Source organism: Gymnoscopelus microlampas (genome assembly GCF_963454915.1).
Source record: "Gymnoscopelus microlampas genome assembly, chromosome: 16".
NCBI lineage: Eukaryota > Metazoa > Chordata > Actinopteri > Myctophiformes > Myctophidae > Gymnoscopelus > Gymnoscopelus microlampas.
The window spans coordinates 24,560,571-24,585,245 of record NC_139953.1 but is presented as its reverse complement, the minus strand read 5'-3'; the positions used below and the strand labels follow the sequence as shown (position 1 = coordinate 24,585,245).

The following is a 24,675-nucleotide window of genomic DNA, read 5'->3' as shown; positions in this document are numbered from 1 at the left end:
TGTTGTTTTGTTCCTGTAATTATGAATATGATGGTTGGTATGATCCTATTTACGTTGATAACAATTGACCTTTGATAAGACAGTTCTTTTTCATAATAGGTCACCCACATTTTCTTTCAGTTATCATTCAGTATCTGTCTCTACATCAAAAAGTCACAGGCAAGTTATAAAGCTGGGGGTTGGAGAATTGTAAGCAACTATCTATGATTTAAATTAGAAGGTATTGATCAGGCATGAACAGCCCCGAGGTGAAAAAGGTGACAACATGTTGTTTTCTTTCGGGTCAGGTGTCACACAATTGCCCTATTTGGGTTCAAAAAGGTGACTGTAGCTGAAAAGTGACACTTTTGCATGTCTGATTGATGTTCTAAGTGTCTTCGGGTATTTGACTGACACTTCAGGATAAGACTAAACTTTGACTTAATGGGTTAAAATACATCAGGTGCAGGTTATTTACACATACGGTCAGGTACCAGAACATACTGTAATTTAGGTCTTGGACTAAAATAACCCTTTAAGGTGAACTGTCAAACCAGCTCACACAGTAGGTACAGTAGGTATTCATAACAAGATTGTGTACCTTCTGGCTATTAAATTGTTTAAAGTTCAGATTGTATGTGAAGATAGCTAACCAGGGACTAGATATGGTTTTAAATTAAGTCTCCAAGTTTAGCTTTAAATTAATGTTGTTAGTCAATGTTAATGTTACAATGCAGCTATGCATTCGCTTCACAGTACCTAAAGGCACATTGACACAGGAGGATTTTAATTAAAGTAAAAAAATATATATATATTTGTGACATTGTGTTTAATAATCTCTATGGCAGTGGTTCTCAAACTATTTCATGTCAAGGAATTAAAAAATGATAATTATTTGGCCACGGATCCCCTATCTGAAAAGATGTTGTGGCAGGGACCCACAAGATTTGTGTTTTTAAAATGTTTAAAATATATTCCTAATTTTTCCACATGGTTTAAATATTTTGTTGAAAATAGCAGATCTACAAGCTACACATTGTAGTTGATGCAAAAATCAGGGTTAAAGTGGTTAAACTGATTCTGATGCTATATTCATTTAGAACCAATTGTAATGGGGACCCCCTGGAACCGCTCAAGGACCTCTGGGGGTCCCCGGACCCCACTTTGAGAACCACTGCTCTATGGCTGTTTGCTTTTATCTCATGAAGTGTACTGGACCACTGGAACAACACAGTACAGTAAGTGCAATATACTGTACCCTGCCATATTATCTAAGTCCATGGCAGGGCTTTCAGGAAACTTTAGACATTTGAGTCTGATTAGGATTATCACAAGTCTTGATAGTCCAGAAGTATGTAAACACAATCAGAGGCTAATTTATTCTTATACCGTATGTTTTAATTTAGAAACTGCACACGAAGGCGTGCTCTTTGTTGCTTGTTGTTCGTGCAATTTGACCAGGTCAAATGTATTAATGGTAAACAGCTTCCAGTTTCTACTCTGTGGTGTATGATAAATTACAAAAACATACACAGATGGTATCTTCTTGAGATATTGTACATTGTTGTATGATATGTGGAATTCAAGTTTGAAATGTGAATAGGCTTACTCTTGGTTTACCTTTCACCTCCTTGGAGAAATGTGTAAAAAAAATAAAACAACACTTTGGACATGATTACAACAGAAGTGAACTCTGTCAATGTAATGACCTAAAGTGAAAAGATAACTTAATCAGGAACAAGAACAGAGCAAGACGTTGCATAAGAGTAACAAAAGGACTGAGGACTCCAATTATCTATAGAAAATATGTCATTGGGGCTAAAGCAAAGGGCCGTAGACACAAGCGATGAGAACTGTGGCAGGCCAAATACACTATGTATGTAAGTTTATATCTGATAAGAACTTGAAAAACAAACACAGAACACAGCTTACTGATTCACATCAAGAAGACTGCAGTGTCAAGTTATACCTCTGATTACAGTGCACTTGTAAATAGAGTGAAATCCAAAGCTTCTCACTGAAACAAATACAAACTAATCAGGTGTTTACAGATGTTTTCATTTGAAACAAAAAAGTTTTTAATTTTAAAATTGGCTTAAAGGGATACTTTTTTTTTTTAAAGTGGGTCATTTTATCGTCTACTCAGGCTTTTGGGAGCACCCCAGACCGTTTTTAAGTTGCTTGATTCAGTATTTAGATATTTGATATTCAGCAGGCAGGATATGTGTAGTATAGGTTTGACCCAAGTCTGTTTTTCACCAAACTATTGCTGAGGTCTTTTTAAAAGGACTTATCTTTAAAAGATTGACCAAAGTTTGGATCTGATCTCAATATGTGTCAGTGTCCTTTTATACTGTAGTAACTTTCAAACCTTTTGAAATCGTATACTGAAATTAGACACACGCATGCCATAGATAGGCGGTGAAACCTTTTAATTTGATTTAGCATTCAGCAGGCCTTGCTGTGTCTGTTTATCTTTCTCTAAAGATTCTTCTAAGACCCTTCCATTGTAAACCCTATCAATGTTTCATTGATGCGCTGAACTTGGCCTTTGGTGTTGAATGTTTTTTTTTAGGACAAAAGCCAAATGCCAGGGCAGGACGCCATCAAGTAAAACAATGTTTTATTACAAAAATATATTAATTAGTATAACTATCAGTGGAATAAATAAACAAGCTGTTTATTTCACAAAATATGAGTATTTACAAATTATTCATATTTGTAAAACTCCGGAGTCAAAAATTCATACATGCTCACACCTGGACTAATCAGAGTCAATGGATTCTTTTGGGGGGAGTTAAGAATTCAAGACTCTCAATAAAAGACACTGGTGTTTAAAAACCATACTGCCAAGAAAGAGGCAGAGGTCAGCTGGGGCAGTGTGGGCAAGGCACCAAAGCCACTGTGGCCTCAGGGCATAAATTATTTTGGAAGGGCAGAAGGCCAAACTGAGGGGCACGGCGGCCATGGCCTTCATGGCCTCCATTCCTGCCCTGATGTTGGTTATCACTATCCACTCTACAGAGGAAGTGGCTGTAAGGTATAGATTTGCTTTTAATGATACAATCAAGATTTCACACACTTTAAATTGAACATTTTAAGTATTTGTTGATCTTAAACACATATCATGAAAAGTGCTGTACAAACGGAAAAAAATATCAACTCTTAAGGGTCAATGCATATACTGTAGCTTTGTTTGAAATGTCATAGTAAGAGTGCTAGTTTTTACACATCTTCTGAACTATATAAATACATATAATATCTAATGATGTCAAACCATAAAAACAGAGTTGACAATGATGAGAAAAGAGTTGATGTGAATAATACCCAGAAGTTAAAATACAAAAACAATACAATTGTCTGCCTAATATTGAACTTAAAAAAAGAAAAAATAATAATTATAAAAACAATTACGGAATTCTAACAAATGTATCTGAATTACATATCTTTCATTAATAACTAAATCAATTACTAATTGATATTAAAAATCTATGACATATTACCCAAATTTGGGGCAAGTTTTCAGGCTTTTGTCCCATCACTGAGTGGGACGATTCTGAGGACATCATCAAAGAGTTACCGAAGTGATTTCTTCCCACTTTGGGGATACATGTGACTTTTCCATTTGTCTCAGCAAACGATTAACAGAGCTTGACATAACAGAATTTGCCATTTTACACCATTTAATTCCTTAACTCCATAAATTTACGATTTAGGCATTTAGCAGACGCTCTTAATCCAGAGCGATTTACAGTAAGCAAGGAAAATACGAGGTAATACAGTACATCAAATGCATAGAAATAGTAATCTAGGATCATAGGTAGCCTAGAACCTATCATCAGTCTAAACGGTATAATATCTATCTTTTATATAATATAAAAAGATCAATAATCTCTACATTAAAATTATACACACTATAGGATGCCATGTCTACAAATGACGTGGCATCTGTCTACATAACATGCCATCTAAATTACATTTTAGCCTTTGCATAAGCCTACAAGGTCTTCAAGGCTAAGGCGAGTGCTACAGAAAGTGTTACGGGCTACGGTGGAGTTTGAAGAGGTGAGTCTTCAGATTACGGCCGAAGATTGGGAGTGAGTCTGCAGTTCTAACTGCAATGGGGAGTTTGTTCCAAAGTTTGGGAGCCAAACTGTGACCCGGATGTTTTAGGGAAGGTTCTGACAGATTCCCTGTGTTAGCTGATCTGAGTGAGCGGGAGGGATTGTAGGGTTGGATCAGGCTTTGAAGATATCGGGGTGCCATACTTTTGGTTGCTTTGTAGGCCAACATTAGTGTTTTGTACTCTGTGCGAGCAGTAACTGGGAGCCAAAGGAGGGAGCAGAGAAGGGGGGAAGACATGTGAAACCTTTAGCTGGTTGAAGACCAAGCTTGCTGCGGCATTCTGGATCATTTAGAGGGGCTTAAGTGCAACATAAAAACAGATAACATATCTACAAACATGCCATGTCTGGCTTTTCATGAAGAATTATTGTATTGAATTTGATTAGACATTTACTGAAATGTCACAATAACAGACTTGACAAAATCTCCATCTACGTTGGTGTATCCTCAACATTTTGTATAAAATAATGGGAGAAGAAGCATACCTCACTGCCTTCCAAATGTTTGTAGCCAGAGGAAATGACATCACTTGAGTGTAGGTCACACCCTTTTTAAATCAGGGATTGTTTTTTTTGCCTTTTTTGAAACAGAATTGACCAGAATCTGGAGACAGCCACAAAGTCAATATTTTAATTACTAAAATACCATATAATACAGAATGTGTAAGTGTTAATAGAGTGAGCACAAAAAAAAGAACATTAATTTAAGTTCAATGTATGAATCTGGAGCTGGAGACAGGCAAACAAGGATGTGTTGGAGTCATTTAATCAATATTTTACAAAAAAAGTGTACTTAAAATATACATCAAGCATAATTATTAGTGAAAGTTCAATCTAATTACAATTATTATCATTCAATGCAGATTTTTCATTTTGGAAATAAAAATTGGTTTATCTTGGAGACGCCAAATGGACCTGCAGGTAGGAATTATGACATATGCATATTATTGGCATAATTTAAAGCACATGAGGAAAAACCTAAGGTCGTACTCTGAGAATGACAGGAAAAACTATAATATGGGGCATTAATGACTTCGGATTTTTGAAAGTCAACTTGTCGTTTGATGACGTCTCATCACATAAACACACAAAGGGGGACAAGACACAGGGCTCTATTTTAGCCAAGAGTGGCTAAATCCACTATTTGGGGATTTAGCATTGCGCAAGGGGCGTTCACGTGCAAAAGTTGCTATTTTCGAACACCAGCCTTATCCCTAGAACACCTGTGCTAGCCGTTAACTTATGCATATGTGGTTTTGTCGCTAAATAATAAAACCAATCACCGTGCCAGATGCTATTACCTTTAAGAGAAGACTGCGCAAGCCATTATCCCCAATGCAATCTTACGCTCTCTCCCTCTCTGCCCATTCAAGAGCAGCGTTGCCTTGGAATAAAATTATATTTCATAGACAGAATTATCACTCACACTTGCTGGTTATAAAGAACTTTAAATTACATAATCTGCTTGTGTTCTGGATTAATTAAAGGAAATGGTCTGGTATGGTTATAGCAAACGCAGATCAAACAACATTGTTTTAGGTTTTGATAAGCTTAACTGGCAACTGCTGATAAAAACACAAAAAGGAATTAACAGTCACACTTTTGTGGATTACAGTAACATTTTAATGACAATCACATTCACAATCACTTAATTCCGACATGAACTCTGCTGCTGCACTGGGGTGCCGATATAGTTGGACACCACACCAGACGTTTGCTTCATACGCTCTATCCTTTGATTGCCTTTCTATAAAACCATATTTGATAGACATAATTTTCACCTACATGTTACTTATTATAAAGAATGTTATATTACTGTTATCAATTCATTATTTCCTGCGCAATGGATGAATAAAACTGTGTGATAATGTGTATAATTTGGAGAGCATGGCATTGTCGTGCGCAGCACAAATTGTCTTCTTTGAATAGACTATCATCTTATATGAACACAATTGACACATGGAATTGACACTCTCACTTCTGCTGATTATAGGAAAATTAGAATCACAGAGATTCTTTGAGAATTAGGAGAGAGGGAGACCTCGAATGTTGTGATGTTGTGCGCCCCGGCCTGACTACCGACATGTCCATTGCAGGCGTGCTCTACTAAACGACTTTGGAATGACATGTTTTTTTCTTTTAAATGTTTTTTATCCCACGATTTTGTAACCCTTTTTCACCCGGTGCCAATTATCTAAGTGATCCTGGGCGCTACACTCCCCCCGCCAGCCTAGGGAACCCAGAGCCGAGCTCATGCCTCCTATCAATGTATGAGAGCCAACTGACTTTCTTATCACCTGACAGGGGGGAGTTTCCCCGGTAGGACGTAGCAGTGGCGTTCCCAGAAATTACATTTAGGGCAGGCGAGATTTTTTTCTCTTTCGCCAACCCCACCTAGGGTATGGGCGCTGATGACGCGGAGGAGAAGACACGCCCCCAGCGCCCCCGGCGGGAATCGAAACCATGCAGGACCTTCTAGCTGTGAGGCGACAGCACTACTGACTGAATTACATATTTTAAACCATAATTTGTATTTAGTTTGGATTTAGGAGGACTTACGGAATTGACATTTTATGGTTGAGACACATCTGATAGCAATATTATTTAATGCATTTATCAAAAGATAGACGGCTTACAATAGCTGAAGCAGCTTTCCTTTAAAAAAAAAAACAGGACGTTAGACAGGGGACCTTAGGATATAGCTAAGCCTGTTTATACCTGATTAAATTGTGTTTTATAGAAATGTGACGGCATTGACAAAGATCTTGGACACAACTTGAAAGGGCCAATATACACAAATAATTACTGCCCACCTTGGGTCAGGAACACAGTGCCGAACAAGTCTGAAATGCACCTCTCCTGACTTCACCTCCCACCCCCTTACCCGTGCCGTTAACCCTTGCCAGGGTTCTATTCAGTCATCCTACTTCCTATCATGCCTCTAATGGATTTAGAGGGAAATTAATTTAACTCTATTCCAATTAATGGTAATGAATAGCTACCATTTGAGCACATAACTGCCTTGCATTTGACTCATGTAATGGTAAAGATTAACTATTTAGAGTTGTGAAACAGTCAGCCATGAGTCCATATTTATAACATAATGCAATGTGATCATCAGACAGTCACCTATGAAGTGGTTCATATCGGACACCTGACAAGATATAAATTAGTATGCTAAAAGTTGATACTGCATTGAAGTGGATTGTTTTATCAAAGTAAACTTTTCACTGTAACCTCAGAGTAGGCTACACCAGAGTGACACACAAGCTGTAAGAAAGTCATTTTGTAACATAAAGGTCTTGTGTTGTGAAGCAAGGACTTCCGGCCTGGAAAATAGTCTTTTAAAGCAAGCTGTCATATCTATCAAATGAACGCAGTTGTTTCATGTTTCATTTCAATTATCCAATGTTTGGTGACTCTTCGCTCACTTTACGAAGTCAGTATGGCCCTCCGGTCAAAAAAGCTGCCGATCCCTGCTCTAGCCTGTCGACATTTGAATCTTTGTGCCAGCAATTGGTTTAATCAACTAATCAAGTAGCTTACTGTAATTGCTGGGAGTATATTTGACTTACTATCCATGTCATCATAGCACACATAATGCCTATTGCCCTGGTGTTGACAAATGTCCAACTATGAACTTTTGTGAGTAATATGAGATGAGTGTCTGTTAAATGTCAAAATTGTCATTGTATTTTTTCATTATAAATATATACTGCAAACATTAAATGTCATGTCACATTTTGAACTGATGATGACAATGAGGTGATACAGTATTATGAACTCATGACAGCTTTGTCTGCATATGCCAGTCAGATGCCAAATAAATGAGAGGTTCAATATTGTCCATCTTAGATTGGAATAAGGATACATATTTCATTTGACAAATATGCCAATGATTTTGAGTCATAACCTTTGATTAGGGATGATTTTCCAGTCTAAAAGGTACAACTTGAATCAAAATTCAGTTTGAATAGTCTTTGGATTCCATTATATGGCAAAAACAAAGAAATAGTGTCAGAATGACTTTGTGTCATAGTTTGTTCAATAACTCAGTGTTATAAATATTAGAGTAGTATTAGAGGATTAGGTGTGTGATGCTGCCCCCTACTGTGCAAAGAAGGCAACTAAGAATAGTGCAATGTTTACATAATACAACACATAGTAGGCCTACAAACCATTACTTAAGTGAGAATATGTGCAAGTAATGTGGATAATTATATATATGATAGATACACAGTATAGTTTAAATCATGTATGACGTTGCTGCTTTTTCTAAACTGTAACCAAGCATACATTAGTGTTGGCAGTTGTAGGCTACAGAAACCCAAGAAGAGATAAATCTTGCTCCATAGCAATCTATGCAACATTGGTGAACGTCTGGTTCAATAGATACTGAAAATCTTTGGATTATAATAAAAGACACACAAAATTAAATAGCAAACAGACTTTATTTAATACTCATATTGCATAATAGATAGGTAGATGTGGGACAGTTTTATCACTTCTGTTGATGTTATATACATGTTCTTATACTTGATATACAGTACTCAGCATTAGTACTGTTAGAAAAGTATCTAAAATATTGTTTCTAAATACAGCTGAATGGCCAACATTCTTGCTAGAATGATAGTGTTTTAGTCCTTGACACTCGCTCACTGGCGGAGGTAGAATGGAAGGTCGATCTCAAGCCTTCCTCCCTCAACCTTCACGTACTCCTGGAACTCAGCGGGAGCCTGCTGCAGGAATTCAGAGACGGTTTTGCTTAACAGGCCCACCACAGATCTAACAACCTCCATGAGGTAATCAATGGTGCCATTCAAATGCTCCATATCCATAACGTTGTTGGCCTGATCCATGACCGTCTTAATCACAGTGACAAGGTTGCCATAGAAAGCATTGATGTAGATGGCAACGGCATCAAGGATGTCAGACTTCAGACTCTTATCAACAAACTCTTGAGCTTTGTCAACAATGACCTTCAGGGTCTCACCCAGCTTCTCCAAGATCATATCCAGGCTCTCCATGTTCTTAACAAGATCCACAACCTGGTTAAGGAGGGACTTCACTGTATCTCTAAGCTGATCGATCATCTGGGCTCCGGACATGACATCACCGATGGGCATGGTGACCTGAATGTTGCTCAACATGTCGACCATGGCGTTGAAAGTGAGCTCAGCATTAACAAGCATCATCTGGATGGCCTTCTCTAGTACAGTGGCGATGGTACCGGTCAGTTTCTTGAGGACCTCAGGGAGAGTGGTCATCTCATCAGAGCCAGGCAGCTTGAACTGGGTTTCCCTCAGGAATTTGACAGCAGCATCCAGGAAGACCTGGACAGTCTTCTGGTATTGAACAACCGTGTTTCTGAAGAGAATGGACAGCTGGCTGAGGTCTGGGGACTGGCTGGTGACGGTGTAAGCTTCCTCAAGCAGATTGACGATGGCACTCTTCAGTCCGGTGACGTGTCCAATGAGCTGATACTTCTCACCAAAGTCGTTCAGGGTAGAGACGATGGCAGGGAGCCTCTCCTTTAGTCCATTGATCATGATTTCAGGGGCCTCCATGTTGAAGGCAACCTTTAGGTTCATCTTATCACCATCCTTTGCAGAAGCTCTAATGATGAAGATGTCCACATCATCCTCAGGTGCAGACTGGCAAAAAGAAAAAAATAATAAATTGAGTGCATTAGCCTTGCCTTACAATCTTGGTACGCAGAGGTAAGTGATGCAAACATCATGGTAATTTGTTCCATTATTCAGACAAATTTTAAACATGATATACTCACAGCATAACGACCATAAAGTCTGGCATTCATCTGAGATGGCACCCTGCCCTGGAACTGAAGACCAAGGAAGCCAGATGATGGGCTGGAGACAGAGGCACTAATACCATCTGTGAGGGCAGCATAGCGGAAGCTTGCATCAGTGAAGGTGGGGCTGGTGATGTCCATGTTCAAGGTGAGGCGGGAGTCACTGAATATAGAAATGGCCATTAGAAACTTTCTATATTAAAGGACAAGCTATCCATAATGAATGTTGAAACACTTAAGTAAGAACAAGTATGGAATATTTACCTTGTGAGAAACAATGTGTCAGTGTTTGAATTGTGTAGGAACAACTGAAATTGTCAACTACTTCTAAATCAGACAAAACGCATTAGACAAAAGTGGGTACCTCAGAGAGTAGGACAGGACATGCTGAATGTCCATGGTCAGGTCAGCATGGGTCAACACAGCCTTGCCAGTCAGGCTCAAGCCATCATTTTCATAGCTTACTGTGATGGCAGCTATGGAAGCAAAATGTTTTAAAATGAACAATTACATTTGAGACACTAAGTAATATGTATGTATGTATTTAATACAACACAACGGTGCATCTAGTTTTATGAAGACAAAAAAAGCACTCACAATCAAGGTCATAATCCAAGATGATAAAGACTGAGGTAGCAGTGGACTTGAATATCACTTTGAAGACAGGGGCATCACCCTCCAACTCAGCTGCTAGGCTTGTGGTGTACACTGGAGTGACAATTTTGGCATTGGCAGAGATCTTCTGCTTTGGGGCTGTCAACTCAACAATGGTCTTCTCAAAGATGGTGAGTTCACCCAGGCTGCTTGGCTGAGCCATATCAATCTCAATATCAGCAGTCAAGGAAGAAGTAGGTGCAAGGTCCACGGTAGCCTGGACAATATGCTTTCCGTTAGTGTTGAAGTCCATGACATTTGCCTCGTTGTTGCTGGCAATCTTCAGCACTGCATAAACGCGGCTAAGGGAGGCCTCAATAGCCAAGCTTTCATCCAGATCCATCTCCAGGAGCTTGATGTCACCCTGGTTGAATCTGGTGTTACCAAGAACCTTAATTGTGGAGCGAAGGCCATCAGCATTTAGGTACACATTAGCCTCATTGTTAAGTGCTGCCAAAAGTGGATATTCTTCAAAAACTGTGCCCTCAATATTTGCCATGGTGGTTGTTTCCATAGAAACATCCTCAAATGTTCCCTCCAGCTTCAGGCTGTGGTCTGCCTCTGCCTTTCCAACAGCCTTGATGATGGGCACATTGAAATCACCCTTCAGCTTCAAGGTGGAGACAGCATTTGCCTTGGTCTTGGTGTCTACAACAAGGTTCTGGTTGGCCTCCAGGTTGAGGATGGGCAGGGCAATCTTGGCAACAGTAGCTACAGAGACAGCAGCTTCAAAAGTCTCAGGAATCACACTGATGGTGCTGTCATGAGTACCCTCAATATGGGGGTTCTCAAGGGACAGGGAGTTTGCCACCTTGATGCCTCTTCTGGTGGTCAGGCTGGTGGTGCCATCAAGCTTAGCCTTCAGGCTCTCAAACACAGAGGCGGTTGTTGCTCCCAGACGGAACACAAGATCCTCCTCATTGTAGAGTCCAGCATTAAGATTCAGGTTGATAATGGCAGACTTAAGGGACAGCTCTGTGATCAGGTTACCCACAGAGGGAACCTGGATCAGACCCATCACATCAACAAGAGGGGCATACGTGCTCTTCTGATACACAATCTTGGAAGCGACATCAACATGCTGCTCTGTGGTGGTCAAGATGTTCTTCAGACCAGTAAGTTCGTATAAGTTCAGATCACTGATGGCTGGTGTGCGTAAGTTATAAAATGGCAGATTAAGCTCAGGGATGCTGATGGGGGTCGCCAGGAAGTCAAGATTAGCCTCACCATCTACATCAGCAAAGATACCAATCTCCTTCTCGTTGTTCTTCATGGTGACGCTGTAGGACAGTTTGTACTGATTGAGACGTGCCAGAGCAACAGTGTTGATCTTTTGGGTGTCAGGTTTGAAGGTAGCTGAGTAATCATTCTGGAGATCAAGTTTGGCAATCAGAGCATCATTGAATCCCAGCACAGTGTTTCCCTTGTTCTGGAAATCAAAGACAACCTCAACGGGACGGATGACAATGTTGACTGCATTAGACAGAACTCCACTGAGTGTGCCAACCAGCTCTGTGTCATGGGTTGCCTTCAGCTCAATCTTCATATCATAAAGGTTGACATTTCCAGATGCTACCAGAAGGCTGCTCTTGACAAGTGGGCCCTCTGCCTCAGAGCGGGCATCAAACTTGATATAGCTGAGGGTGACAGAATCAGCGTTCAGGGTCTGTTTCATCTTCAGAAGAGCTGTGTCTGTATCACTGGTGAATGTCAGCTTGGCAGTGTTGGGATTGATGGTGAAGAGCAGGTCACTCTTGTGGACTCCATCATGAGAGTTGAACTTGGCAGTGCCCTCATTTCCAACAGTCAGGGTAATGGTGGTTCCCTCCTGGCGTGCAACAGCCTTTTGGGTCATAGAAGTTTCACTGGTGATGCCAATGATTGGGAAGTTAAGCATGTGAGAGTATGTGGTGTCAATAGTGCCAGACAAACCACCTGCAGTGGCAAAGAAGGCTTCATTCACAATCTCAGCAGTGTAAGGTGAAGTGGTGGCCTTCACTGTGGTCTTAGCTGAGGCCTGGGCTGAGAGGTCTTTAAGAGTTATAGATGCCTGGTGCTCAAGCTCAAGAACAGAATGAGTAAACTTAAGGGTCTCAGCAACAATCACATGGCGTGTCTCTGGGACAGCAATGCGGGCTGTAGAATCCAGGTTAAAATTGAGGATCTCAAAGCTGGGAGATGTTGCCTGGGAGGTCACGAATGCTGTCACCTGAGGAGCATTCTCACCATCAACAGAACTCTGCAGCTCAGCAACATTTCTGATACTGTAGATGGGGGAGTTGACTCTCATCTCACCATACAGTTTTCCAAATCCTGGCACCATGAGCTCAGTAGGGATGTTTGGCAGCTTGAACTCAGGGATCTGGAGAGTCTCAATGAGCTTCTCAACAGGAACTGCAGGGATGACAGGGAATGCAAACTCTGGAAGGGTGATCTCAGGGAGTGAAATCACAGGGAGGTAGTTCATGTTCAGCTGCTCCAGGTAGTTCATGACAGTAGACAGAGCAAAGTTGACAAACTCTCTGATGGCTTCAAGTTTCTGGGGGATTTCGAGTGCCTTGATCAGCTCATTTACTTGAGAGGAATAAGCAGAAATCATCTGGTTGACCTCATCAGCAAAAGCATTGTAGTTGAAAGATTTAAGTTGCTGTACGATGGTGTCAAGGTAGACATTAATTTGCTCAATCGCTTGTTTAATTTCTGTGGCCTTCAGATAGTTGATGGCATTTTCCAGTACCTGCATGATCTTGCCAGGCATGTCAATGGCCTTCAGGTTGTTAGCTAGAACTTGGACAGTTTCATCAATCTTGAACTGCTTGATGAGCTCCACAACCTTTTCCAAGATGGCCTCAACCTTCTGGTCAACTTCAAACTTGACAATCAACTCTCTGAGTCTAGCAATGAGTGTGTTGAATTTTCCAAGGATGTCGAACTGTTGGATCAATTCTTTGAGAGTTTCAACTGTTGTACCAAAGAGGTTTGTTGGAAACTGTGCCATCAGTTCTTGAACGTAGGCATCCAGGTTGAGGGATGAAATGTAAGTTTTCAGCTGTTCAGCAAACTCAGTAATGTCAAAGCTGGCAATGAACTCCTTCAGCTTGCTGACAACCATTTCTAGCTTAGCCTTGACATCAAACTGAACATCCAGATCACGAAGGAAGGAAAGGCTAGTTTCACTTAGCTTCTGCAAGTCAATCTGTTTGATGACCTCTTCAATGGCATCAACCACGGCAACAATCATATCCCTGATATTATACTCATCAAGGAAGGTATTCAGCTCCTGGTTCAGTCTCTTGATGACATTCTCGGACAAGGTGCCACTTGCAATCATTTCCTTGGTAGCAGAAATAATGTCCTGCACGCGGGAAGCAACTTCAGTCAGGATTTTCTCAATAACAACCTTCAGGTTCATCAGGGAGGCTTCCAGTTCTTCAATGGTGATAACATATTCCTGGGTGAAATCAATCAGGGTCTGCTTGAGCTGCGCTGCTTTGTCTTCAATATGCAGTTGGGAAACAAAGTCACTCACATACTGAGGAATAGCCTCGATCTTAGCCTTTATGTCTTCATTGTTGATGTAGTTTTGCAGTGCTTCTGCCATGCTCACAAACACAACCTTGATGTCTTCAAGGAGAGCTGGGAAATTCTCAATGAAAGGCAACATAATCATGTGGCTCTCAGTGCTCTTATCGTATTTAAGGAAGCCAGAGATGGAAAACTCCTGGTTTTCACTGGAATCTGTGTTGAGAAGGCTAGTAAGGAGGGTGTTTGACATCTCCAGTCCAAGCCTCTCTGCATTGTTGAAGGCATTAACTTCCTGGTTCAACGCATGGTTGTTCATCTTAGATTTCAGCATCATTGTGAACTTCTGTTCCTGAGGAGTCAGCAATGCATCTACTTTGTTGTCAACAGTGGTTTCAAGTGAGAATCCATTGTTCAGCTGCTGGGTCACTGAAGCTCTGCATTCATGTGAGGTGGCAAGAGCCAGGGGCTGTGCCCTAAGGAGGAACTTGCCATAGAGCTGGCCGCTCTGCTTGCCATACAGGGTCAGGTCACCATCAGCATTGAACATGGCATCAAGGTTGAAGTCGAAGGGAATGATGCTAGAACGGATGGCGTGATCATAGCGCATGGGCTGAGAGTTGAAGCGGGCATCATTGGTGAGCCTGGCAGCAAGACCAACAACTTCAAGCTCGGTGTTCTGGTTCATGTTGGTTCCAAAGATCTTTCCAGTAGTACTGCACTTAGCATTGGCAGTCATGTCAGCATAATTGATCTCATAAGTGTGCTTGATCTCCTCTTCACCATAGGTGGCTTTCAGGCTTCCAGTCAGGTCCATCTTGTAAAGCTCTGCCTTCAACTGGGCCTCATTGATAATGTTGGCTGCCAGCACTTTCAGGTTGTTATTCACATTTGCAGAAGCGGTGTAGGGCTTCAGGGCAATGGTGATGTCATGAGTATAAGTGGCATACTCACTGACGATGGCCTCAGCCTTGGTGTCGAAGTCAAGGCTAGAAAGAGTGATGGTCAGAGTGTTGGCATTATCGACCTTGATGTCACGCAGTTCAGCCTTGTTGATAATGGACAGCTCAGCCAAACCATCCTTGTTCATTTTCAGAGTAGTTTTCTGAACAGCCTCATTCTCAAGGAGTTTCACATTAGCATCACTGCTTAGAACCAGGCCATTGACATCAAGAGTGGCAGAAAGCAAGGAGTAGATGCGGTTTTCAGAGTTGTCAGCATTGGTCTCCATCTTGATGATGACTTCATCTGTGCCAGCAGAGGCCTCAGCCAGGTTGCGTGCCTTCATGCCAAGTACAATAGCATTGGTATCGCATGTCAGGGCCAGTTTGTTGTCCTTGAAGGAAAGCTCTGCAGCTTGGGTCAGGATGTCCTCAAAAGCATTAGTGTTTGATGCAACATTGAGCTCACCATTGACAAATGTGGCTGCAATGGTGTTCTGAGCCTTAAGAATGGTGGTATCAATCTTCAGAGAGGAGTCAATCTTTGCTTCTGGCCTGAATGGGAAGATGGTGAAAGCCTGGGTAGAAATGGTGTTGCCATAGATGGGTCCAGCTTTGATGGATCCCTCAAGGTTGCTATCAGCAGAAAGTTCTTCAGCATTGAAGCCAACTGTGCCAGTGTGTTCTAGCTCAATAAGCAGGCCAAGAGGACTTGTTGCTTCAATCTTGCTGCTGGACTTGACACTGATTTTGTCAGTGAAGGTTCCAACTTCCATGATGCTCACACTGGCTTCAAGAAGTTTATGGGTCACAGCAGCTTTCATGTGGGCCTTGAGAGAATCAGTTGGAGTGCCAACCAGCAATCCAGAGCCTGAAACAGGGAATACAGTGCATTTGTGAGTATCAGACAACAACTGAAAATCAAGCTTTTAGTTATCTTTTATTGCTGATTTGAATCATTCTTAAATAAAATCTTTACCTTCCACCTTGAGGGACAAGATGTCTACTGGGGAAGTTCCCTCCATCTCAAACTTGGCTGAGTAGCTTGGTGTTTCATCAGCGTCTTTTCCGAGAGCCGCAGAGACCTCTAATTCATACAGGTTGGTGCTTGCTTTAGCTGAAACCTCAGCCTTTCCAAAGAGGGGAACAGAAATGGTCTCAGGGACAACCAGCTCTGGGAGGGGAATTTCAATGGAGGCAACCTCCAGGCCAAACTGGGGCAGTGACAGGCTTGGGGTGGCCAGGGCAGGTGGGAAGTTCAAGTCAGCTGTTGTTGACTTTCCTCCAAGAGGGATGGCGATGAGGAAGCGTTCATTGTTGAAGTTGTAAGCAGCCTTGGCCTCACTGCCAAAATAATTGAATATATAACATTATATGAACACATCTTTATTCATACTCTCATGGCTGGCTATTAAAATGTGTCAATTTATATTTTTGGACCAAAACATTTTTTACTTACGCATTGAAGAAAAGTTTCTCTGGCATTGTAATTTCAGGCATGGCAGGTATCCTTATGTAAGTGATGTATGGGATATCAGAAACATATTTGTCCATGTAGTTGTTGGTTGCCTAAAAGAACACATTAGTACAACTTATTAATTGCTTATTTGAAGTTATTATAAGTTGTATTTAAACTGGCAAACTACTTGGAGAAAGCTTGGGACTTGAGGAAAAAAGCGTTGTACAGCCAGTAGGGGATATGTACTTTATGTTCTGTTCTGTTTTGTTCGGTCAGTATTTGTTGTATATGATCAGCTATACCGGAAACCAGTGTATAAAATAATGTTGAAAATTCTAACTGTCTGAAAAGGTGTCATATAATGCCATTAGGGATGGGCCACAAGGTGGCATGACACTTCCATAAAATAATTAATTTATTAATTAATTCAGTACAATTTGTTAAACATATCCATTCATGTTGAAGTGAAGGATAAAGGGTTTTGTGGGTAAGGCATTACCTCCACAGACTTGGTGAGGAATTGACGGACCTTCATTTCAGTCTGTCCAACCTGCATATCAAGAACTTCATTGATAATCCTCTCAACTGCCTCAGCATTGGGGAGAAGTTTCTGGATCTGAGAGTTCATCTCAGACTTGACCTCAGCCTCAATCTTGCTGTCATCTAAAAACAGTTCTTTAAGTTAGTTTCACATAGAATAATGTAAGGTGTTACAAAAAGAAGATGCAAGATGCATTTTGCAGTTAAATAATAAATTAATATTTGGGGTGAGTGATTCAGGAAAGCAAAATTGGTTCACGGTAAGAACCCAAGGTAACAGCTGTGATTAATGGAAAATCTATTCGGGCGCAATAGTAGAACATAACGGAGGATTCTATGACACAGAGAAATGTAATATTCATATCCTACCATATTTCAAGGCAATCTTCTGCAGTGAGGTGGTCTCTGGGAGCTTGATGTCACTTGTGAGCTCTAATTCCAGTGTCTCACCACGCTTCAGGTTGGCTCTGAGGGTGGCATCAGCCTTCATCAAGGGAACCAGAAACTGGAGCTGCAGCATAGCATCCTCCATCGTTGCCACCCTAAGAAGAGGAAACCTATGAGTTAATGGTCTCACACCAAACATTGATACAGTATACTACATTAATACAGTATACAATATACAGTATACTGTATATTGATACAGTAAATATATATAATATTTAACATTCTTGGAGACCAAAAAAAAAATCTGAACATGATACATTTTGTTTGATTTGAACGATTTCATGTTTTGATTGATTTCTTACTTGGCGAGGGCAACCAGGGAGAGCTGGGGGATGTTCTTGTTGATCAGGTCAAAGGAGACTGCGTAAGCTCCATTACCCTTGGTGTTGGCGTCAACGACACCCAGCCTGAATCCAGCCTCCAGGTCGTAGTCAGGGATCTGGAAGTCAGTAGTGAGGACATTCTGCTTCCTGTTGTACTTCACAGTTGCTGTGGCCTCACCAGCACCTGGTAATGGTTCACATGCAATTCAGCTGTTTACTTTTACATGTACTATTACATAACTTACATGCAGTTATAATGAAGTTTATGACAAATTGTGTAGAGTATGTACCTATCAATCAGCATTCAATATCATTTGCAAATATTGCCGTAGTAGCGAGTAGTTATACATTGCTTTGTTTAGGTTTGACTATGTAGACTAAAGGTATATTGCTCTACATGTTGATGTAATAGTAAGGGAAATCCTTTTGGAATAATTGTTTTAATGAATCTTCTTAGTGCTGTTCCAGATTACTGTGCCTGCACTGTAAGCGCCACATTTCAACAGCTCCAATGTCAGAGAAATTCCATATCATATATTTAATGTAGCTTTGAAATAATTATTTGCTAAATCCTGTTACCTTCCGCCATCAGGACCATTTTCACGGTGTCAACCGCCTCATCCTCTGTGACGAGCTCATAGGTGAAGGTAGCAGAGTATTCAGTCACCTCACCAGTAGGATGGAGCTCCACAGCCAACCTGAGTGGTAGATCCATTTTACGATTAGATTTGACTTAAATACAATACAATTTAAAAGGCATTCCATTCATAAATGCTGTCTTAGCACTTTACAAGTTTCAGGGCTTTCACTTACTTGCTGTCTCCGGTGAAGGGGAAGTAGGGGGTCTCATAATTGTAAGCATCAGTGTACATCAGGGAAGTGCAGTACTTCATTCCAGCGAAGAAGGGAGTGCACTCACTGACATCAACCTTGTCCTCCACCATAGGGGGGATACTTTTAATCTCAGCACCATTCACTGCCACAAAGGTGTTTCTGTAGTTGAGAAGAAAGTTTGGATTGTTGCATTTATAGATATTAGATTCCATATAGACTATTTGTGTAAATAGTCAGTTGAGGCTTACTTAATGCTGATGAGCTTGGTAGGATTCTTAGGTGCAGGCATGGTGAACTTCATTTCACCACTTCCCATGGAGATCTTGGCACTCAGTCCGCTCTCATGGAAGAGGTTGGTGTGCATCTCCAGTCCAGAGTCGACGTATTCAGGAATGAAAGAGCCGATCGCAGTCGTAAACTCAATGCCAGCTGAAGGCATGAAGGCAATCTCGCTCTAGCGGGGGGAAAAAGTGGACAGCCAGCGATGGGTTATGAGAGATACCATATGGAATGGTACATTTCATTATTATTCTACACATTCTTACACTTTGTGAAAATGAGAAGATTTTTTACCATGTCACGGGCAATGTTGAGTCCACCCTTGATACCAGGAGTGAAGGTACCAGACAGTGCAATCCTCAGAGGCACACCAGTAGCAGTGGGCAGGAAGAACTCGTTTTCCATGAAGATGTAGTGAGCGAAGACTTCATTGTCAGCTTTAGTCATCAGTCCCTTCATCAACTGTCAGAAATAACAATTGATATTGTTGTAAATTTCCCAAATTCAAAAGTCAGTTCAACTGTGTCAAATATTAAATAAATCGCACAATTCTTTATAGCTTTTTTTTTTTTTTTTTTTTTTTACGTACGTCCATGGGGAGCATCTTGAGCATGTTATCAATCATCACTGCAGCAGAGTAGGCCATCGCCTCCATGTCACTGGTCTTGAGGTATCCCAGCTCATTTCCCAGGAGTCTCAGGTAAACCATAGCCTCAGGGGTCTGCTTGGCTTTCAGTTCGGTCACCAGTTTGTTAAGGTTGCGTCCGATTTCTCTCATGATGTTCTGGGTGGTCTAAAGATATGAAAATAATGAGATGATGATTTATGAGTACTTTGTAGAAATAATTCAAAGTAATAAGTACATTATCAAACATCCAAACACCTTTGTGACTTACCTCTCTCTTTCTTCTGTCGTTCCTGAGAGCAGGGAGCAGGTTCTTCAGGACCAGGCTGACCTCCTGGGGCATTTTGTCAGAGACAAAGTACATTGTCTTCAGCACTGTGTCTGGGAAGAATCCGTTCTCTCCAAACAGGGCCTCAACAGTTGGCTCAAGTCCAGTGCCCTCCATGCCGATCTGGAAATTTAAGAATGTACATTTTTAGTGTGACAATTGACAGGTGAGTTTGAATAATTGAGTAATCCATTATTATATATTACAAGGAAAGGCTTGGTTTTATCTACAGTACCTCCATCATGTCAATGTCATAGCCAAAGGCTTTCAGGGTCATCTCAAGCATGACCTCCTTGGGCAGATAGCTGGCACCCTCAAAGATCATGTTTCCCTCCACAGATCCAATCTTGTAGTTGCGAGAGAACTTGGCTGGGTCCATGACAGTTCCAATCTCATTACCTTGCAGGGCATCGAGAATCTTCTGTCTCAGCCTATAAGAAAGATAGATGTACTAATTAGAGGTAAGCATTAAATGAAAGACGAATTCCTCTTCTCCACAGCTCATGCTGCATATTCAATATTAAAAGGCTTCACTTACTCTTGTGTCTCAGGCTCAGTTGAAGACAAGATGTTGGTAACATGGGAGATGACAAAGCTCTTGGCTTGCTGGTCAGGTTCATTAGGCAGGGCAGCAGCCAGCTGGGCAAGTTCACTTGGCTGGGGGTCTTTCATCAGCACCAGGTAGGCAGCAACGCGCTTCTGCAGGGGGCTGGCACTGTCCAGAAGGACCTGCATGAGAACCTCTCTGCCCTGTGACAGAGAAATAAAACCATTTGAAAAAAAAAAACATCACTAAATAAAAAATAATTGTCTTCTGTGAAGTATACCAAAAGTAACTGAGAAAACAGTTTGACTTACCTCCTCTGGGACAGGGGTCAGCCTGTAGGCCTGGATGGCAGCTTCCTGAACAGCAAGGGATGCAGCAGGCTGGTTCACACACTCGATCACAGCAGTCCTCAGGGCAGGACTGGCAGCGCCCATGGCTGCAGCCATGTTTCCAATAACCTAAGGTCAAGAAACCATTGATGAGTTTGATCTGTCATCAACTATCTTTTAATGTATTAAGTATAAATCCATTAGAGATAACCACTCACCCTCAGAGTCATGAAGGCATTGTCACCAGTGCAGTCACCCAGCTGGGAGCCCATGAACTGAGCAACAGCATGGATTTCAGGGGTCAGTTTGCCCTCGGCTTTGTAGAACCTATTAAGGAAATCACATCGTAGTGAATATTAATGTGGCAGTTGAGTTGTCTACTGTGTAACACTTAAGATTCTAAATATCTAGAGCAGAGTAAGTATTCAATTTGCGGTTGCTCACCTCTTGACAACATTGCTGAGGGCATACATGATGGGCTTGCTGGGCTTGTACTGAGCCATCTCCAGCATGTCATTGATCAGGAGGGGAGAGGGGTTGGACACCAGTCCCAGACCAAACACGGTGGCATCAACCTCAACAGCGGAGCTGTCGTAGGTCCTCAGGATCTGCATGATGGCACTGCTACACTCAGGGGTACCGCACTGGGCCAGAACCTGGTAACTCAGTGAACGGGACAACTCAAGAGCCTCGGGAATGGCAGAGTTCAGGGTCTCGATCTTCATTCCACGGACCACATTGACCAGCACGTGGAAGAGGTGGGCCCTCTTCTCGCCCTCGGTCTCAGGCAGATTAGCCAGTTCTCTCAGGAGACCCAGACCAGCATCCTTATCCTGGTTAACACTCCTGTCAATAGGAGTCTCCATGTTCAGACCCTTGACATTGGCTTCATCTTCAGTAAACAGAGAGCAAATGCATTGTCAATGACAGTAAAAAAAGAAAAAGACAAGAAAGAACATCCATAGATAAAAAAAAACAAATGCAGAGATCTCCCTACCTAAGTCAAAGACTCGGTCGTTGTAAGCAGAAACCTCCAGCAAAGTCAGAGACTGCTTGCCAACATTGGTAACGCCATATTGTCCCCTATGGGCAGACAACACATAGTTAAGACCTATTACAGATTTATACGCATACAAAATCATGGAAAGTGTGAGATAACTGTTACATGGTTTGACTTACTTGTGAGAGAAAGGAATCAGGATGTGGTTCTCAGTGCAGGCACCAGAGGTCATGTGCATGTTCTCATTGTCAAATTTGTAGTTGCAGGTCTGGGAGCTCCTGACCAGCTGGGCAAGAGGGTAGTGCTGCAAGTAGACAATTATTTGTGTTAGCCTACTTCTCAGACTCACAGTATGGTATTGTTTGAAATCCACAGTGCATGCCTGCAATGCATTTAACTAACAAGACAATAACCACATTGCGTGGATGTCTTACCATGCCAGAGATCAGAGCCAGGGGGCTGGTCTGGTCTCTCATGGGCATGAATTTGTCACATTTGGACAGATCCCTGGTGAAGCTGACGTCAGTAGCAATGTCCTCTCGTGCATTGACAGAGTAGGAGGTCCTGCATTTGCCATGGATGGTGGGCTGAAATGCAAGATTGTAGAGAAATATTTATATTAATCATAAGTTTATATTTTTTTCTCAGATTTCAGAAGTAATACTTTCACCAGTGGCATACTGAATACAAAATAAATAATAGGTATAAATTAAAGAGCAGTTTAATGTACCATGTTCTTGTTCTTTTCCTCCTCCAGCAGAGGCACAGCCAGGGCAGAGATGATACCTCTCTTGATGTTCAAGATTGTCATCGTCTCACCCTCCTCAGGGTACAGTTTGACATCGTACTCACCCTCAACCACAACCTTCAGAGGATATCTAAGAAGGAAAAGAGAGAAAGAGTCACTTGCTATGCTGTTTAACGTGAAAATAATGTAGCACTTTCAAAGTTTTGTATCACATGGGCTCTTATTTTAACTTGAATGACAATCATGTTTTCATTCACGTAAAAAAAAGTAACCTACTTCTCCATTTCAGCAGCAAATGCCTCAGAGCTGGGTGCAGGGGCGACCACAGCATTGCCTTCTGCATCCATGTCGACCACCTCACTCAGGCTACAGCCTGTGGTGCGGACGATGTAGTTGCACATCTGGGGCACTTCAATCTCGACCTGTGCAGGTGTAAATTAGCTTTTAGGATATTATGTTGAAATACTCTATTTAGCAACATGGAAACTTAACATGAAAACTAAAATGGTTATTTGGGGAAACTAAAACATATTGCATAAATAAAAGTGAGTATTATTTGCTTTTGGCATGTAATATACCTTGCAAGAGCCCTTGGGTCCATTGCGAAGATTTGAGGCACCGTTGATGGCATTCAGGGATTCAGCCTCATAAAGGTATTCATATTTGTTGAAGGCTTTGTACCTTTGGTTTACTGTTAAAAGGATTATGATTTAAAATAACAGTCTAGAACACTGACACAGCACAGCAAGATATTTCAGCAATGATCAATATTCAATCTGCAGTAACAGATTTCTTCAGACAAAAAATATAGACTAAGAAATGTATTACAAGGGCTTACATGGTTGTAGTTGACCAGTTAAAAAATATGTAAACATTTGTACCATTATAAATTCACTCAACAACATAATCAATCACATGAACCTTTGTGCCCTATTCTGGGACATTCTGCAAAAATAGCAGATCCTCAAGATCCCAATGCGTCGCTATACAATACATTGTGAGCTTGTAGATTAACTATTTTCGGCAAAGAGATTTAGTGTAGAGGGGAAAAGGAGGGAGCCCAGCATGGACTCCGGCGGGACTCATGTCAACACACTGTATAAAGGGTTTATGTGGTTAAATCTACAGTATGTGGATCTTGTTGAAAATATTGGAACTTACAAAGGCATGATCCCTCTTCTTGGGCATCTACAGTATAAGGAAAACACAAGAAGTTTAATTGAATAATGTGGCATAAAATAATATATTAATATTCATATATTATTAATATATCCCTATTTAGAAAAAAATCTAAATCTTATCTCAAGATATTGTTGATTTAATAAACATGATTTAAAAAAATGTCTGTTAATATTTAGAAAACCAATTTAAAGTTCGTATTTGTCTCAAGATAATTTGTTGATTTAATAGTATTTATAAGTATGAAAACTCAAAATGAAATTCTTAACAATTCACTATGAATACATGTGACATTAACGGCAATGTTTGAAGCAATTACAAAAAAATACTTACATGCCAAGGCAAGTGTGCTTAAAAGCAACAGGCAGAGCTTTGAATCCATCATGATGGGTTCGTTGAAGCTCTCTCCTTATGGGATCGGCGAGTACTCGACTGAGACTGAGGTCTTGGTCTCAGCAGAGGTCTTTTATACCCAAGGTGTTCCATACGAAGGGGAGATGGGAGTTACAGACAGTACTGTTTCAGATCCAAAGTCCACCCTATACGTATGTGTGGAGGGACAAAGGCAATGAGTACATTATTCTCTTGCGCACACACACACACACACACACACACACACACACACACACACACACACACACACACACACACACACACACACACACACACACACACACACACACACACACACACCTGCACTTTTGACCAATTTATTTGTTCTTTTATTGTCCTCCACACTTTTTGCACATGTCTACCTTTACACTGATTGTTTACACACATCCTCATACATTTTTATGTATAGGCTACTGTACATTGGATAAAAAGCACACTGTGTATTTGCACCTGCAGTATATTTGACATTTGATACTTATTTATTTAAAGGTAGGGTAAGGGTTTTGTTAAAATAAGTGTTAAATGGGTGTTAAATAAGTCATTGCTGTATCTAGACTAGAGTATTTTGTTCAGTAACAGGAGTCTCCATGTCTCTCCACCTCTTTATATTTA

General features: G+C 41.1%; 1 protein-coding gene across 1 annotated transcript; it reads right to left on the bottom strand.

Annotated features, from left to right (window-relative positions):
• Positions 1–8,758: 8,758 nt before the first annotated feature.
• LOC311062902 (apolipoprotein B-100-like) lies at positions 8,759–24,055 on the bottom strand (the record flags this gene model as incomplete). Its single annotated transcript, XM_084082121.1, has 28 exons — positions 8,759–9,757; positions 9,892–10,078; positions 10,280–10,391; positions 10,513–15,903; positions 16,012–16,376; positions 16,492–16,601; positions 16,991–17,154; positions 17,401–17,573; positions 17,781–17,985; positions 18,381–18,499; positions 18,615–18,794; positions 18,884–19,089; positions 19,209–19,376; positions 19,504–19,707; positions 19,811–19,990; positions 20,103–20,298; positions 20,406–20,617; positions 20,726–20,872; positions 20,962–21,070; positions 21,188–21,635; positions 21,741–21,826; positions 21,923–22,047; positions 22,178–22,330; positions 22,474–22,621; positions 22,768–22,913; positions 23,070–23,182; positions 23,653–23,679; positions 24,004–24,055. 28 exons carry the CDS (start codon positions 24,053–24,055, stop codon positions 8,759–8,761), a joined length of 10,725 nt encoding a protein of 3,574 aa, XP_083938247.1.
• Between the last annotated feature and the right edge of the window lie 620 nt (positions 24,056–24,675).